At 36.4% G+C, this 15,957-nt stretch overlaps 2 protein-coding genes across 6 annotated transcripts; one reads left to right on the top strand and one right to left on the bottom strand.

Moving 5' to 3' along the window:
- Positions 1 to 3,595: 3,595 nt before the first annotated feature.
- Positions 3,596 to 8,471, top strand: LOC136210506 (GRF1-interacting factor 2-like). 2 transcript variants are annotated; one of them, XM_066001781.1, is made up of 5 exons: positions 3,596 to 3,862; positions 4,305 to 4,424; positions 5,917 to 5,993; positions 7,667 to 7,751; positions 7,824 to 8,471. In XM_066001781.1, exons 2-5 carry the CDS (start codon positions 4,347 to 4,349, stop codon positions 8,202 to 8,204), a joined length of 621 nt encoding a protein of 206 aa, XP_065857853.1. In that variant the 5' UTR covers positions 3,596 to 3,862; positions 4,305 to 4,346; the 3' UTR covers positions 8,205 to 8,471. The 2 variants fall into 2 exon arrangements, with proteins under 2 accessions (XP_065857853.1, XP_065857852.1); XM_066001780.1 differs by having other exon boundaries at positions 3,596 to 3,909.
- Positions 8,472 to 9,106: 635 nt separating this feature from the next.
- On the bottom strand, positions 9,107 to 15,756 carry LOC136210505 (uncharacterized). Of its 4 annotated transcripts, none has more exons than XM_066001778.1 (11): positions 15,198 to 15,756; positions 13,562 to 13,637; positions 13,379 to 13,480; positions 13,188 to 13,304; positions 12,040 to 12,390; positions 11,371 to 11,678; positions 11,188 to 11,287; positions 11,050 to 11,109; positions 10,735 to 10,821; positions 10,341 to 10,481; positions 9,107 to 9,703 (listed from the first exon to the last, which is right to left on the bottom strand). In XM_066001778.1, the coding sequence occupies exons 1-11, from the start codon at positions 15,212 to 15,214 to the stop codon at positions 9,380 to 9,382; spliced, it is 1,683 nt and encodes a 560-aa protein (XP_065857850.1). In that variant the 5' UTR covers positions 15,215 to 15,756; the 3' UTR covers positions 9,107 to 9,379. The 4 variants fall into 4 exon arrangements, with proteins under 4 accessions (XP_065857850.1, XP_065857848.1, XP_065857851.1 ...); XM_066001776.1 differs by lacking the exon at positions 15,198 to 15,756 and adding an exon at positions 14,840 to 15,154; XM_066001779.1 differs by lacking the exon at positions 15,198 to 15,756 and adding an exon at positions 13,984 to 14,554.
- Positions 15,757 to 15,957: the final 201 nt, after the last annotated feature.

Raw genomic sequence — 15,957 nt, 5'->3', positions numbered from 1 at the left:
TTATATTTCACATTTGTGTCTCATTTCACAGTATCCATTGATTCCTTAGGTTTCGCCCTAAGGTAATTTTTGGATGTTGTTAAATATGAAAGAATAGAGGAAAACAAATTATATAAATTGAGATTTTTTTATATTTTGACACATCATAAAAAATCCTATATGTTAATCTTAAATATACTATTGGTTTCTGTTTTTTTAAGAATCGTTTATGCTTTTATATAGATAGATATAGATTTTATATATATATAAAATTAATATCAATTTATTAATTGATTGAAGATGAAATTAAAAGTCAATAAGATAAAGATGTTTCAAGAATATAAAAAGAAGGTCAATATAAATTAATTCAATATATTGTTGTGTTAAATTTTAGTGATGGTGTTGTATGAATTTTTTGTGAGTTTTTTTAGACCTTAATTTAGCTAATGGTGACATGGCATGTTTAGGAAATAGATTTTGAGTTGAACTTATCAACTTAATAGCCCAACAACCAATTAGGGTTTGAGTGGTTAAAGGCTTCAAGTTGCTTAAGTTAGGTTTCGAGTTTGAGTCACATCATTGGGAAAGGATCCACTTAAAGAGTGCCTAACGAATCTCAAACTGAGAAATCTTTGGGTACGAAGGGTTAATTTAGCCTAAAGGAATCTTTGGTTATGAATTTAAAATCTATTTTTATACTTAAAAACTATTATATTATGCGCATCCGTAAAACGCTTTGGCATCAACGCATTATTTTATGCGCCAGTAAAGAATATTAATGTACCAATATTATTTAGGGGAGAAAGATCCATCTTGTGCCTTGGAGTGAGGTTTGTCAGCCTAAAGATTCAGGAGGTCTGGGCATTAGGAAAGCTAAAGATAATAATAAAGTCTTATTAATGAAACTCCTGTGGCGAATGTGGCAGTGTCCTACAGCTCTTTGGGTCCAGCTCTTATGCGGGAAGTACCGGAAGGATAAGGTGTTGGGGGGGGGGGGGGGGGGGCTAAGGAGAGAGTGGTTAATTGTTCCTTTCTTTGGAAAGGCATTAGTGTTGTGTTTACTGAATTTTGTTCTGGGATTGGGTGGAATGTGGGTAATGGCAGGTCCATCAGTTTCTGGAAGGATATTTAGGTAGGTAAGAAGCCTTTATTAGAGGTTTGTACTTCCTTGCCTCCGTTGGACGTTCAGGACTGGAGGATTGCTGATGTTGTGGATTCTGAGGGTGAGTGGATTTGGGATAAATTTGATTCTTACCTCAGTCTGGAATCGCTCCTTTCTATTAGAGAGGTTCACATTAGTAATCAAATTGAGGATCAGGATAGTTACTGTTGGACGCTGACAAATAATGGGGCCTATTCGTGTAAATCTGCTTTTCAGGCATTCTATCAGGGTTTGGATTCTTCTTCCCCAGGGGAGTGGAAGACGATTTAGGGCTTGAAAGTACCATACCGCATTAGGAGCTTCATGTGGCTTGGGGCTAGGAATAGGTTGCTTACTAACTCGGATAGAAAAAGGAGGCACCTGGTGGATTCTGGAGCCTGTGGCAGATGCAGAGGGTTTGAGGAGATGTTGTGCCATGCTCTCAGGGATTGTGAGAAAAGTTTAGAGGTTTGGAGAAGAATTCTCCCTAGGGATGTGCTTCCTTCATTTTTAGCCCAGTCTGAAAATAATTTGTTTGTTGATGGTATTAATGGGATTCTTCTGCCTGGGAATCAAGGTGTTCTTCTTTTTGTGGCGGTGTGCCATCAGATTTGGAGGTGGCGGAACGAGGAGATCTTTGGAGGAGGAGTGGTTTCTATGCCAAATGTCCTTGATTTATTTTCTAAGCAGATTAGTACCTGGGTTGAGAGTTTTGGTGAGGACCCCTTAGCTAGGGTGGTTCAGATGAAGGAGGTCAATCTTTTAGGCTGGTGTAGGCCGAGTGAAGGTGTGGTTAAGCTCAACACTGATGGTTCTTGTCTGAGAGACGGGAGAATTGCTGCAGGAGGGGTCCTTAGAGACGATGGAGGCAGGTGGGTTTCTGGCTTCTCTCAGAATTTGGGTATTGGTTCTTCCTTTTCTGCAGAGCTTTGGGGGATTCTCTCTGGCCTGAAGGTGGCTAAGGATCTAGGGGTGAAGAAGCTTCTGGTTGAGTCAGATAACCAAGAAGCGGTTAAAATGATTTCTGAGGGCAAATCTGTTTGCCGGAATAGTTTGAATATTATTAAAGGCATTAAAAGGATTGGGTCCTCCTTTGAGTCTATTAAGTTTGTTCATATTTATAGGGAGCAGAACCGCGTCGCGGACCGTCTTGCAATGGAAGGGCACTCTGGTTTGTTGGGTCTTTCTACCTTTTCTTCTCCACCGGGCTTCATTTCTTCTTTGATCTTGGAGGATGTGGTGGGGGTCAGTTTTCCTAGGCTGATCCCGGGTTGAGTTGTTTTGTTTGTTTGTTTTTTTTCTTTCATTTCCTACCAAAAAAAAAAATGTACCAATATTATTTTGAGGGGTTTAATGAAGGTTTTTTTTGTATCTATTTCGAAGAGTTTCTACCATAATGAATTGTTCTTGCCCATACTCCTATTTTGAGGGATTTTAAAGATTTATTTTATTTTGTATCCCCACCAGACCCGGATGTGATTCGAACCCATGACCTCCCAAGGCATAGGTAAGCTCTCAACCACTAGGCTAAGAGCTTCACCACCGGTTTTCACCTCTATTTATTTTTTCACATTTTGTCACTTAATATAATTATGTCATTAGTAAAAAACAATTTTAAAAAACAATTTAATAGAATTAAAATTTTAAATTTAATTAATTCTATCGAGTATGTTCTTTTTATAAATAAAAGGGATAAAGTATCAAAACAGGTCTATATTTTTGAGAAAATATCAATTTAGGCTCCACATACAAAATATCACCAATATAGATTTAACGTTAAAAAAGGTACAGATTTAGGCATTGATAACGGCACGTAACACGTCATTCATATTAATCCGTTAAGTTATGATTCCTCTTTCCACGTACAATTGATAGAACTTAACGAAGTAATATATATAACGTGTCACGTTCTGTTATCGAGGCCTAAATTGGTACATTTTTTAAACATTAAACCTATTTGGTGCTATTTTGTACGTGAAACCTATTTCATGCTAAAAGTCTTCCAATTAAAGTGATTTTTTTTAGTAAAAACTAAAATATACAAAATTCAAACAATATTATATGCACATATTATTTTTTGCTACAATATTCATGAGTACAAAATTTTTTATATAACATTGCATAATATCGATGCAGTAACACTATTTTGAGAGATTTAGTGATGTTTTTGCCCCTATTTCGAAGAGCTACTGTGAGAATTAGTTGTTCGTAACCTATACTCCTATTTTGAGGGTTTTTTTTAGAGATTTCTTTTGTTAGTACGGTTTTAATATATTTTACGTATAAAAATGAATTTTTAGGTATCAAAATATAAACATAACAAAGTTGATGTATCAATAATATATTATACTTTCAAAATAGGTTGATTAGATTCGATTACTTCACTATTAAAATGGATTGAATTAATACCCAAAAATTCATTTGGGCTAAATTGATTATTCATACTAATTTATGGGCGAATTTGACCATTTATTCCCAATCTTTTTCATCACATGCAACTTCCCCCTTCTACTCAACCCTAGCAGCCGCCCAAGTAAACCATACCCTCCCTAACTTTTCTGATTATTCTTCTCCCTCACACTCGCCGGCCTCCGCTCTTCTGTTTTCACCGTTATTCTCGCCGTTTGTTACTCACTGGTTCTGTCTCTGTCCGCATCTCTTTTTTCTCTGACCCTCTTTGTGTCTTGCCGCCGATCTTCTCTGTTCGCCGATGGACTAGTGTTGCGTTCATCTCTTCAGCAGGTAGCCAACAACTTAGCTCTATTTCTCAACCTTCAATTCTTGAAAAGGTAAGCTGTTGTTGCTGCCTAGGAGAATTATTCGTGATGAATAACGGACTGGGCTTTATTAATGGTCGGGTTATCTGATCATTAATAGCATTTATCAAACTTAAACATCGTTGTTTTTTGGTGAATAGAAGGATAACACCTTAGTAACATTTATCAAATTAAAAGCATCACCTTTGTTTTTTTGGTGAATAAAGAATTTATACAACACGTTACTTCTGTCTTAAATTCCACTCGATGTTAATTAATTAAACTTAAACACCTCTTATAAAAACCATGCAAAGGTCTCTGCTTTTCCCTATCTTTAAATCGGTATGTATGTTCTGATACTTGCATTTATTTTTTTTGTGTGCCCATTTTCTGTTTTTGAACTCCATTTGGGGAATTTTTGACTATAGGTTTAGGCTTTGTCTAAAGCAAAGCAAACCGAGGATCACAAGATGCAGCAGCAACCGCAGATGATGCCTATGATGCCTTCATATCCACCAGCAAACATAACCACTGAGCAAATCCAAAAGGTTTACCTTATTGCATTTCTGTAGTCATTTATTGCTTAATGTGTGCATGGATGAGGATATGGTTACTTGGGGTTTTGTGTTAGTCAAAGACTGGGTCTTATAATGCTTACGATTTGGGTAAAAAAGGGCGGCCCGGTCGCATTACGCGTCCCCGCTGAGCGAGGGTCGGGGGAGGGGTCCCACCACAAGGGTGTATTGGGGGCAAGCCTTCCCTTGCCAATTTAATTGGCAAGAGGCCGCTCCTAAGACTCGAACCCGTGACCTCAGGTCACACGGCAACAATGTTTTTACCGTTGCGCCAATGCTTACGATTTGGGTATTTGAACAAATATGTTGTCCAGATAACTAACTTTTGCTTGCTAGTAACTGATGTATTGATGAATAAAAAGTTACTTGGATTGCAACCCAGTGATGCTCTTACTTGTTTTTCTCCAATTGAAGATACATTTCGCAACATTTTGTTTATGATGTTTTATCATTTAATATCATACTGTGAGTCTTTTTTATCCTTCTATTATTCCAGGGGAATTCTATGTTTTTTTTAAAACAAAGTTAAACCTATTTCTATGGTGATAAAGTTGTCACAGGAATCAAAGTAATAATAAAATTTTATGCCTTTATGCTAAATTGGCATGCTTATTCAGTTGATTAATCAGAACCATGATAATAGTTGCGAACTTTATGGACGGACATACTTTGACAATTCTTAAGAAGAGGATCTAATTAATAATAGCTTAAGATTGATAAACTAGATTTGGCTATTTGATGCATTCAGCTTTTAGGTTTTGGTTTGTTTTTTTATTTCTCCCCTTAAATAAATGGTTGGCAGTAATTAGTAAAAAGACGTTACAGCTTGTTATATAGGACAAACTGGTTAATCTGTAATTGAAGTTTTACCATATGGAAGTAAAAGGTTACAATTTTGATCCCAAGGAAGTTAACTTTATTGTTTATTTGAAGAAAGGAAATTTATTTTCCCTTGTCAATCATAATTCTCTAGTATAGATGCACATATATTTGGTCCAAATATGTAGCATCTTCATGAAATTCCTGGTGATTCACTAGCTTAGTTGTTCTATATTCATAAGTATTTGCAATATTAAAATTTATCCATTTTGCAACCAATAAGGTTTAAATAACTCTAATTTATAGTGAATGAATGCCACATTATCTGTATACTATTATTCTGACACTCTTACTCTTAGGTTATTCATAATCTATCTGCCTTCAACCAAGCTTGCAAGTTAATTAAACATAAAGAGAAAACATGAGTAGTAACATCCATTTATGCTGAGCATTGAGAAATGAAAACTGGGTTATGTCTATATTTTCAAGAATCATTTTGGTGAACTTGTTTGCCAATTAAAGCTATCAGGTTTAGAGCAGATGATGTAATGATGTACATAAAGTTTATGTTTATGACATTTATTTCTGATGCAGTAATTTGATGAAAATAAAAACTTGATTTTTGTAACTTTAATGCTTGATGCAGTATCTTGATGAAAATAAAAAGTTGATTATGGCGATCTTGGATAATCAAAACCTTGGAAAACTCGCTGAATGTGCCCAGTAAGTTCCGTATTCTCTCTCTCTTTCTCTCTGTGTGTGTATTTGCAGTGAGTGCACACCATCCTGCATGTACCTTATATATTAAGGTGTAATTTTATGTATTTTAGGTCATAATGTGAGGTCTTCATTGTTTGCTTTATAAGTACTGTATTGTGAAGGGTAAAGGGCGGCCCGGTCGCATTACGCGTCCCCGCTGAGCGAGGGTCCGGGGAGGGGTCCCACCACAAGGGTGTATTGGGGGCAAGCCTTCCCTTGCCAATTAGAAATTGTGTTGAATGTCATATTTTTTTTATTTTATTTTAGTGCTGCTTCAGAACATGACCATATCAGTAGTTTGGAACCGCTACTTCCCCATTGCCAGTTCAAATTTTTGTCAATCTGTTAAAATGAATACCTGCAGTTTCAAGTGTGAGAACATTGTTCCTATTAAAATCCTGGAGTTGCATGTTTCCTTCTGCTGATGGGTTTGTATGACTGTGTATACCTAAACTCTTCTAGACAAAAGCAATCCTATGCAATCCGGGCTTTATACATAGTGAAGAGGAAGCTATCTGAGAACACAAAAGAAGACTTAGAATGCATGCTAAGGTGGCCAGCATGTCCAATATTATTTTTGAGTTAGCATTCACTTGCAGAGATTAACATAGGGAGAGACAATAATATATGTATATACACAGAGAGAGAGAGAGAGAGAGAGAGAGAGAGTATGTGTGTGTGTCTAATGATCATGTCTCGAGTCTATGCTTCTTGAGTTTTCTTCAATTTGTATACATGTTCCTAAACAGCCAGTGACACATGATATAAGTGCATATAAGTGTCACTAGTTACCTCTTGATGACTGCTGTGCATTCATTATCCATCAGCATGATAAGCTTGTTTTCAACTATTCTTGATACCTCTTTATCAAGATATATCCAATCTGAGCTTTAATATTAGGTTCTGTACCTTGCTTTCAGTAACTTGGCTTGGAGTTGCACTCCCTTTGTTTGGAACTTCTTCTTCTTCCTCTTTTTTCTTTTCTTTTTCCATTGTCGACAAGAAAAATGAAGAAATGATGTGGTTTGGTGTTAACTGATTCCAATTTAGGCCACTGAGCTGTTCTTGCCATTACTTAAAGATGGTAAATAGTGTGTTATTGACATGCATTATCTCATATGATTTAGCGTTTGATTATTGTTATTAATACTGCCATGATTGAGCATAAACAAATATAATAAGATTATGATTTGAAAAAAAAAAAAGAATATTTGGAATTGCATTTCAAATGCTTAGACCTTGGTTCACATGTTGATCCATTAACAATACATAAATTTCTGGGAGTATATTCAATTATTTTACATCAGAAGGGACCATCAATCATTTTGCTATTCAAAATCACTTATATGCTAATGATTAATGATGATCATAATATTCATTTAAGTCAGTTGCTAGTATATCTGAAATATGTTCTGGGTGTAGTTGAGGGTGTATTTGAAGCTAGTATTTCATGTACTTGTTTAGCTTGCAGGCAACTTCATGACTTCTTTTTGATGTAGGATGGGGGTTGGTTTTGCCCCTGTCCTTTTTTTTTTCCCGGGCAATGAGATCTAGCTGTTGTTTGAGATTTGTTTGTCTGGTGCATGTTTGCATATCCGACATTTGTGCAGTGTCCATATAAAATTTTGATCCTCTAGGTATCAAGCCGTGCTGCAAAAGAATTTGATGTATTTAGCTGCGATTGCTGATGCACAACCACCGACACCGACCATGCCACCTCAGGTGTGTAGTAGTTGTTGATTTATTCATTGATTCTTATTACGCGTCATGCTCATCTTAAACCTATGCTTTCAGATGGCCCCACATCCTGCGATGCAACAAGGAGCCTATTACATGCAACATCCTCAGGCGGCAGCAGCAGCAGCAATGGCTCAGCAGTCTGGTATATTCCCTCCAAAGATGCCGTTACAATTCAATAATCCTCATCAAATACAGGACCCTCAGCAGTTACATCAAGCAGCCCTCCAAGGACAAATGGGAATGAGACCTTTGGGAGCCAATAATGGAATGCATCCCATGCATTCCGAGGCCAATCTTGGAGGCAGTGGGCCCTCTGCAACTGGGGGTTCTAATGATGGTCGTAGCGGAAACAAACAGGATGCCTCTGAGACAGGAGGATCAGGTGGTGATGGCCAAGGGAATTCTGGTGGTGATGGTGCTGAAGATGCAAAATGACACGAATGTTTGTAGTTGTTTGATGTTGCTTCCCGTCCCACTGGCTGTTGATAGTAGGAAATGATGGTGTTGTTTGATCTCAATAGATGGAACATTCCTTGTTTCATTGTAGTTTTGTCAGATTAGGTAGGTAACCTATAAGATTGTAGAAGGAAGATGTGAAAGTTTGTTTCCTCTTAACTCTTGTCTTATAACGGTTTAAAATGTATGTGATGCTGTTTTAGGATGTCTTTAATGAAGGAAAAAAGTGCTGTATGGTTGCTTCCATCCTGAGGTGATAATCATAAGCCAAGTATGGTTTACTCTGTTTACAACAAAGGAAGGATGTGGTCATTACATTTATAGCTCTTGGAGTGGGTCATTGATTATGCATTTAATTCTCATCTCTTCTGCAGTTCTGCTTCAATAACAAACTTCCAAAATAAGTTCTTCAAATGATATCATTATACATTTGAAATCAAAGAAAAATCAATATCAAAACTAGAAACTTATTGGAATTTCCTTTCCTAGGCACTTGAAGAAAGTTAACATTCTGAGGCACAATGAAAAAGAGAGGGTAAATTACAATCATGACCCTAATATACAGTTTTTCTTGAATCTTATAAGTTTGAGGTTGTTTACATGTTATTTGATTAGAGGCGAGAAAGTAACTATATAGAAAGAGAAATTTCAGAAAAAGATGATTTGGAAAATAAAAAATAATGATTTCATGGGAAAACTACATTTTTAGAATTTTACATCTCGTATCGTCGTTTGCTTTTATAAGGTGCTTTGTATTAATAAAGAACAAAGTTTAGAAACTTTTATATCTGGTTTCAAAGAAAGTAAGGTCTACCTAAAGAAAGTCTACCTTGAGTTGAGAGGCCAGCCATGCGTAAGAGAGAAGAAAAGAAAATAAGAGAGTCTGTATGATGTAGATTAACAGCTTAAATTGGTATACAAATACATAAAAAACATGACTGTCTGCAGCCACATTCTACAATTAGACAGAAGATGTTAAAATTATGTTACAACGGCTAATTTAATTTGAAAGTTAAAACTATAGGTTCATGGACAACAAAGTTGTATCTAAAATTGGCAAAGTTCATATGCACAAAGAAGCATTCATAATTTAATTTCCCTCTGCTCCTTAAAGTGTTTTCCCTTTTGAATAAGGCATTTAGAAGGAGGTCATATCATATCCATCTAGGCTTCTCTGTTAGCTCTTTTGAGAATGCATACTGGAACTTTGAACTGTAAGGTAACCATTCTATAATCTGAGACGCCTTTTTATGATCCATGCATTTCACAATTGAATCATGGAGTTTCTTCTCAACAACATTTTCTGTAACCCACTTGAGAAGATCATCTGAACTTATAGAGGCTTCCTTTGCATATCTTTCTATCAATTTGGGTAGAAAAACTTTCTTTGACTTGTTTACTACTACATTTGCCTCAAGAAACTCTCTTTTTGCAGACTCCAATTCCTCTTTAACACCAGATGCTGTGTATACTTTTAGCTACCAATATGCAAATCACAAGAAGCTATTAGTTTGATCCATCATAATTGTACACATTTTACGTCTCTAGTTACCATAAAAGTTAGCTATAAACATCAAACTTAGTTAAAAGAGCGTTGTTCAAATCATTTGTGTCAGCAATTATTTCTCGCTGGTGTTTAGATGCGTATGTTGAGATGGATGTGTGGTCACACGAGAAAGGACCGGGTGCGTAATGAAATAATTAGGACAAAAGTAGGGGTCACATCTATTGAGAATAAAATGAGAGAAAACCGACTAAGGTGGTTTGGCCATGTGAGACGTAGAGGGCTTGATGCGCCGGTTAGGAGAACCGAAGAGTGGCAAAGAGATGTAGTGGTGAGGGGTAGGGGAAGACCTAAGCAAACTTGGAGGAGGGTGATCGAGAGTGATATGAGTTTATTGGGAATTGAGGAAAATATGGTAGTGGATAGGACGGAGTGGAGGGAGCGAATCTGTGTCGCTGACACGACTTGATTTTCACGGTTTTATATGATGGTTCATGTTAGCCGACCCCGAATCATTTCGGGACTAAGGCTTTGTTGTTGTTGTTGTTGGTGTTTAAGATATCATGTACACAAACTACAATCATTGTAAAGAAATGGAGAGGAGGAATTACCACAGGATCAGAAAAGGCTCCAGTACAGAGCGCAAAGCAGACCAGCGGTTGGGCATCTAAAAGTCGAAACTTTGAACCGATGAGTTGTCTTCCGTCACCAGATTTTTTCCTCAAAGCAGTGGAGAGGATAGTCTCAAGCCACTGCATTAATTTTTTACAGAACCAAGCCCAAAGTTTAGCAATTATAGAATGTTATGCATATCATATGTGTGCGCATAGGGTGTATCCGGTACATTAGATTAATAGCTAATCAAGAAATATAATCTGATTACAGAATATTACTAAACTGGGAATAACTTATGCAATGAATCACCCTTAATATTTGAATTCTATGCATATCATGCTGTTAATTGAATAAAAGAAAGCATTTTGCAATAGGATTAGAGTAAAGTACCTTCCCAACTCGGTGTGTTCGGAGGCAAAATATTGACTGCTCTATTGCGTTTGCACTAATTATGTGACCACCAATGTTATAAGCAGCCTGCACTACACATGGATGGATGCCCATCAATCACTTCTCATTTCCAGATGAAGAAATTATCCAAAAAACAAAGAATATCCCCACACACATTGACCACAAAATCTTCTGTGCACCTTCAACTTGGCTCATAGAACACAAATTAATACAAAATAAGACATGCCATTTTGAACTAATTTGTGGGTTCTACATTAGTTTTTAGATGAAGAGAAAGGATGGGAAGGGAAGTACCTTATGAAACAAGGCTAACCTCCTCAGAGAGCTGTGGGGTATTCCATACGCTAGATATGCCTATCAACAAAATTCAACAATCTCTTACCTATATGCAAACTGAAAATAAAAAAATATGAAGTACATATCGCTACATACATGCATGATAAGGGAATTGTACACGTTGATCCAGAACGCGATTCGTGCATTGTTTTCCATCTGATTGAATGTTACTCTTTCCAGTTGCTCAACTAGAACCCTGAATTTAACAATATATTATAAAAATGCAAGTTGTCATATACTTACCAAAATGGAATAGCATGGATTGAAAATGTAATGTACCTATAGTTATTGATGGCAAAAGATGCACGAGAGAAATGGTTTTTATCAGTTGAAATCCAGGATATGGATTTGCAAGACCATTCTTGATCCTCTCCGCGGCGGGGAATTCGTACAACATTGGTGGATGACCTTGACAATACAGGTGATCTGTTTTTCCCAGATGCTGTGCTGCGGAGCCAGCAATATACTGCAGCCATGCCCCTCACCATATCTTCCGACAATTTTACTGGGCACTGATACAGATGATCTTTCAGAGTTCTCACCATTGAAGTTTTCTCATCCATGCCTGGTTTAATCTTTTCATAAGCCTAACAAATAACATACACAAAAGGGTTGAAACTTGAGATGAAATCAGTACTATACTGCATATAAACTTCATCAAATTTATGGAAATGTTACACTATGATCTGAAAGGTCAATTTATAGAAGATTAAAGCCATAAACTCTACACTTTAGTCCAAACAATCTGTAATCTGAATTTGAATTAGATGACTTGTCATTCTTGTTAATTTGAGAGATGAGAAATGATTGCTTTTCCACTTGTTATTGGTCGAGAAGTGGAGTTTATATAACTTTAATAGCACTGATATGAATTCTTTTATGAGTTTTCTTGGATGAATTTTCGATCTTTTGTGCGACAACAGTGAAATGTTGGCATAAAATTGATACCTTAATCTGGTCAAGACAAGCCTTCTCAAAATGAAGGTCGGCTTTTCCAATGAATAATGGAGCATCAGTAGGCTTGAAGGATTTCTTCCCAGAGCCAGCGATGGAAACCAGGGCTTGCAAAGGTCTGAAAGGGAAGTTCTTTGAGGAGCAGAAAGCAGTCGAAATGACACTTGGATGTTTTCTTGATGTATGCTTTGCACCGCGGGCAGGAGAAGCCACATTTGAGTTCTGCTCAGAAGAAGCTCGAGTTACACTCTTTTCAAATATGTTCCTGTATAAAGATAGCACATGCTGCTCCCTGTTAGCAACCTCTTCTTCCAGTAGCTCAATCTCCGAAATCAACTCTTTTGTCTGTCATCAACCAACAATTTGCAAGTAAAACTAGGCTTTATTACGCGTATGCCAATTCTAAGCTAAAAAGACTACAGTTAAAATCACATTTTTGGGAAAAATTTATCATTACACCCGACTCACCACGTCATCTGTGCATGTCACCTTAACGAATATGATTACGTCATTACTTGATGTTATTCTTTAACATTTGGCATTTGACTTTAGCAAAATTATTAGGGTAAATAATTTATCAGTCCCTACATTTTTACTTGACACATTGTTTACTACTCGTATTTTAGTAATACACTGTTTAGTCATTATATTCAACAGTTTAGTCACTCAAATATTTGAATCATTCAACAGTTTAGACCCTCTATAAGAGACTAAACTTTTGAATTAAGCAAAAATTAAGGACTAAACAGTGTATTATTAAAAATACAAGGACTAAACAGTATGTTAGCTAAAAATGTAGAGACTAATAAATTATTTACCCAAATTATTAACACCTAATTTATATAGTTCATCAAGATCAGGGGCTCAATGGCATCAAATAGCCAAGGCTCTCAATGTTATTAAATAAAAGGTCAAAGGCTAAACCCATAAACTAATGTGGCAAGTTCAGAAGCCAACTAGTATACTGCTGTTAATAGGATAATTAGGCTCATACCAAATTATGCTCATTTCTGGACTCAAAAGTAAAATCCTGAGAACTAAGTTAAAGGACTTGAAATAGGTTAAGCTAGAGATATCGAGTTTAAATTTTAGTGTATGCAACAGCTTTGAACCGATTAATCGGATTTACTTATATCAGTTACCTGAGTAGCAAAATGCCTATGTCCAGGAGATAAAGTACTAGAAGCTCGGCCCATTGCTCTCTCGAGCACCATGCGCATAGACTTCTCTTGCTGCAACTGTAATTGCAGTAGCTCTATCTGCATTTAAGTCCTTTTTGTAAGTCAAAATCAGAATAATACAGTAGAGATAGAAAAACAGTTTGGGTGCATACATCATTTTCTAAGGAGGCTCTATGGTTTGATGAAGCATTATTCCCAGAATGAGCAGGATAGCCACGAAGAGGACTTTGTGTCCTATTAAGCCTTGCTGGCATCTGTAAACCAGGCATGAATTTTGAGTATAAAGGAAAAAGAAATTTGAAGAATCCAACATAGAAGGAAAGTTGCAGTCTCACATGTTTCCCATTATGCTCCTTCTTTACTGAATGCGAAATTCCATCTCTTGAAACCACCAATTTCTTTTCAGATGCACTGAAAAGGATAAAGTACAGCCAGAGGGTCAAGAAAACATCAAGATTAATTTCAAATTTGCAATATATATAACCATTTTTGCAATAAAGAATCACAAATGTGGAAATAACTTCATATTACAAGACTATGGAATTGTGAATGAACTGTGCAACAAGCAAAGGGAAAGAACTATGTTGCAACTGAGCCATTTATCACCGGGTGAGTTCAGGGCCAGTTGTGTAACAGGCCAAAACACATCTTACTAATATAGCTCAGCCATTCTCTCTCCATTTTCAATATGGGATTCAGTTCGTTCCTATTCCAATCACCATCTTTTAGAGAGGCTCCTTACTCAAGGCTTACATACCGGCACCACCCGTCAAGACTGGATCGCCACAGGTTTGTGAACAAAATATATCTCTTTGCGAACAGTGCAACAGTTGAAGTTGCAACCAAGTTTCAAACTTCTCGAAAATGTTTCCGGAGAAGTGCCCAGAGAGGTTGCTTATGAATAAGTGTCTTCAGCTAGCCAAATTGGAGCTATGAGCTAGAATTCCATAAATCATATCATCATATCTCTTACTTCAAAATGAAGAAGTATTTTTGTTTTTTTTTTCCAAAGAGAAGTTGCCAATTTTATAAGAATAAGAGGTAAAATGATAGCATCTATCTTGATGCTGCCAATCTTGTTATTATCAACTTCTATATAGTAAAATCTGAACAACTGAAAACACTAGTTAATTTTATAAATTACTTTTAAAGATTCTCTCTAAAACTTATACATAAATAGAGAGAAAAAGTATACCACTCAAATCAGAAGCCACAGAAAAGGAATCAAGAAAAGAAAAATGCAGTACAACCTGCCACAAAATACATGTCAAAGAAAGGAAACTGATGCAAAAGACTAACTCATCCAAAAGATACCTCAAAAGAACCATCGGAACCAAGCAAATAGCCATGAGTGACCCGACATCGGATACAAAGGCTGAATACAATGTAAACAAAGGCCTAATTCATCCCTGGATGATTGACTTACCTAAATAAGAAGTCATATATAGCTCTCTAATTAAGTAATATGGGATATCTAACAATTATGTTAGAGAATAAACTAACTAGATCTTCACATATATTAATCTATGCTTTCCTACTTTGAACAAACACAGCATTCACAAGCATAAAACCAAATAACAACAAAGAAAGAGAAGCTTTGATTGATTACAAACCTCCTAGAACGTCTGTGATGGAGTGGAGGTGGAAAAGAATAATTACTTCCATTCTCTCTCTTCATAAGAGTATGAACATCATCCACATTTTTACTATTCATCATTAACTCATAAACACCAAACTCTCACATGGAATTCATGATATAATTAAAGGGCATCATACAATTCACACAAACAAACTGCTTTAAATACCCAATTACAAACAAAGGGAGAGGAGGAGGTGGAGGAGGAGGAGGAGAGGAAATAATGCCTTCAAATGGGTTCTTTATAATTGAATTGATAGAGAGAGAGAAAGAGAGAGATGTTGGAATGGAAGCTAATTCAAAAAGGAAAAGCCAATGAAGTAAGTAAAACTTACAAAAGACATGGGACCATTTGTGAGGTGCTGCTTGAGAATTGAATTCCATAGCTTTATGGTTGTTGGGTGCATTCAATGTGAGAATTTATTTCATCTCTCACTCATTCTACCTACAGAGGGAGGGAAGGGAAGGTGCAGGAAGATTTTCGAATCGAAACTTTAATACTCCATTATATTTAATTTATGTGTAAGAACTGAGAGGGAATACCCGCCTGAATTCTGTCTCATTTTTCAGTCTTTACCGTTCAGATGGAATACAAAAATTGAATAACACTAATGTAAGGGTGGAATACCTCTGTAACCACCTGGTCCTGGAGACATTAGTAAAGTGTTACATTACATTGGTATGATAACATGTGTGGTAGACACATCACAAAATATTGGGTTTTTCATTCGGTATATAGGACGCTAGGATTCCTGGGCGAATGGATGATTTTACTATCCATGCCTTCAGTGGTGTTTCGGACAATTGCCCCTCTGTTTACACTCACATCGGCTACGGTGAATTCTCATCGACGTTTTGCTCGCTTGATCTCATTTTGCTAAAGGGGTTGAAATCGCTTGATGATTTATCATCGTGGTGTTAGCTTGTTGATGGGTTTTACTCCGGTGTTTATAATAATTTTTGGTACACATGAGATATTTTTTTTTGAATGTTCTATAATTTTTTGATATGTTGGTGATGAGCATAGCACACAAAGTGGAGATAACGAGAATCATGACTATATAAAATATAATTGTAAGTAACGAGTAAGGTTGG

The sequence above is a fragment of the Euphorbia lathyris genome, chromosome 1 (genome assembly GCF_963576675.1).
Source record: "Euphorbia lathyris chromosome 1, ddEupLath1.1, whole genome shotgun sequence".
Taxonomy (NCBI): domain Eukaryota; kingdom Viridiplantae; phylum Streptophyta; class Magnoliopsida; order Malpighiales; family Euphorbiaceae; genus Euphorbia; species Euphorbia lathyris.
The sequence above is the reverse complement of the archived record's forward strand: the minus strand, read 5'-3'. Positions and strand labels throughout refer to the sequence as shown.

Bases quoted from the DNA above. Each gene is read 5' to 3' on its own strand.
- LOC136210505 (XM_066001776.1), bottom strand. From the start codon at position 14,943: ATGATGAATAGTAAAAATGTGGATGATGTTCATACTCTTATGAAGAGA. The intron at 12,391-13,187 runs GTAACTGATATA...GGTTGATGACAG, and splicing joins ATAGGCATTTTGCTACTCAG to ACAAAAGAGTTGATTTCGGA. The intron at 9,704-10,340 runs GTAATTCCTCCT...GCATATTGGTAG, and splicing joins GAGCCTTTTCTGATCCTGTG to CTAAAAGTATACACAGCATC.
- LOC136210506 (XM_066001781.1), top strand. From the start codon at position 4,347: ATGCAGCAGCAACCGCAGATGATGCCTATGATGCCTTCATATCCACCA. The intron at 5,994-7,666 runs GTAAGTTCCGTA...TTGATCCTCTAG, and splicing joins AAACTCGCTGAATGTGCCCA to GTATCAAGCCGTGCTGCAAA. The intron at 7,752-7,823 runs GTGTGTAGTAGT...CTATGCTTTCAG, and splicing joins CACCGACCATGCCACCTCAG to ATGGCCCCACATCCTGCGAT.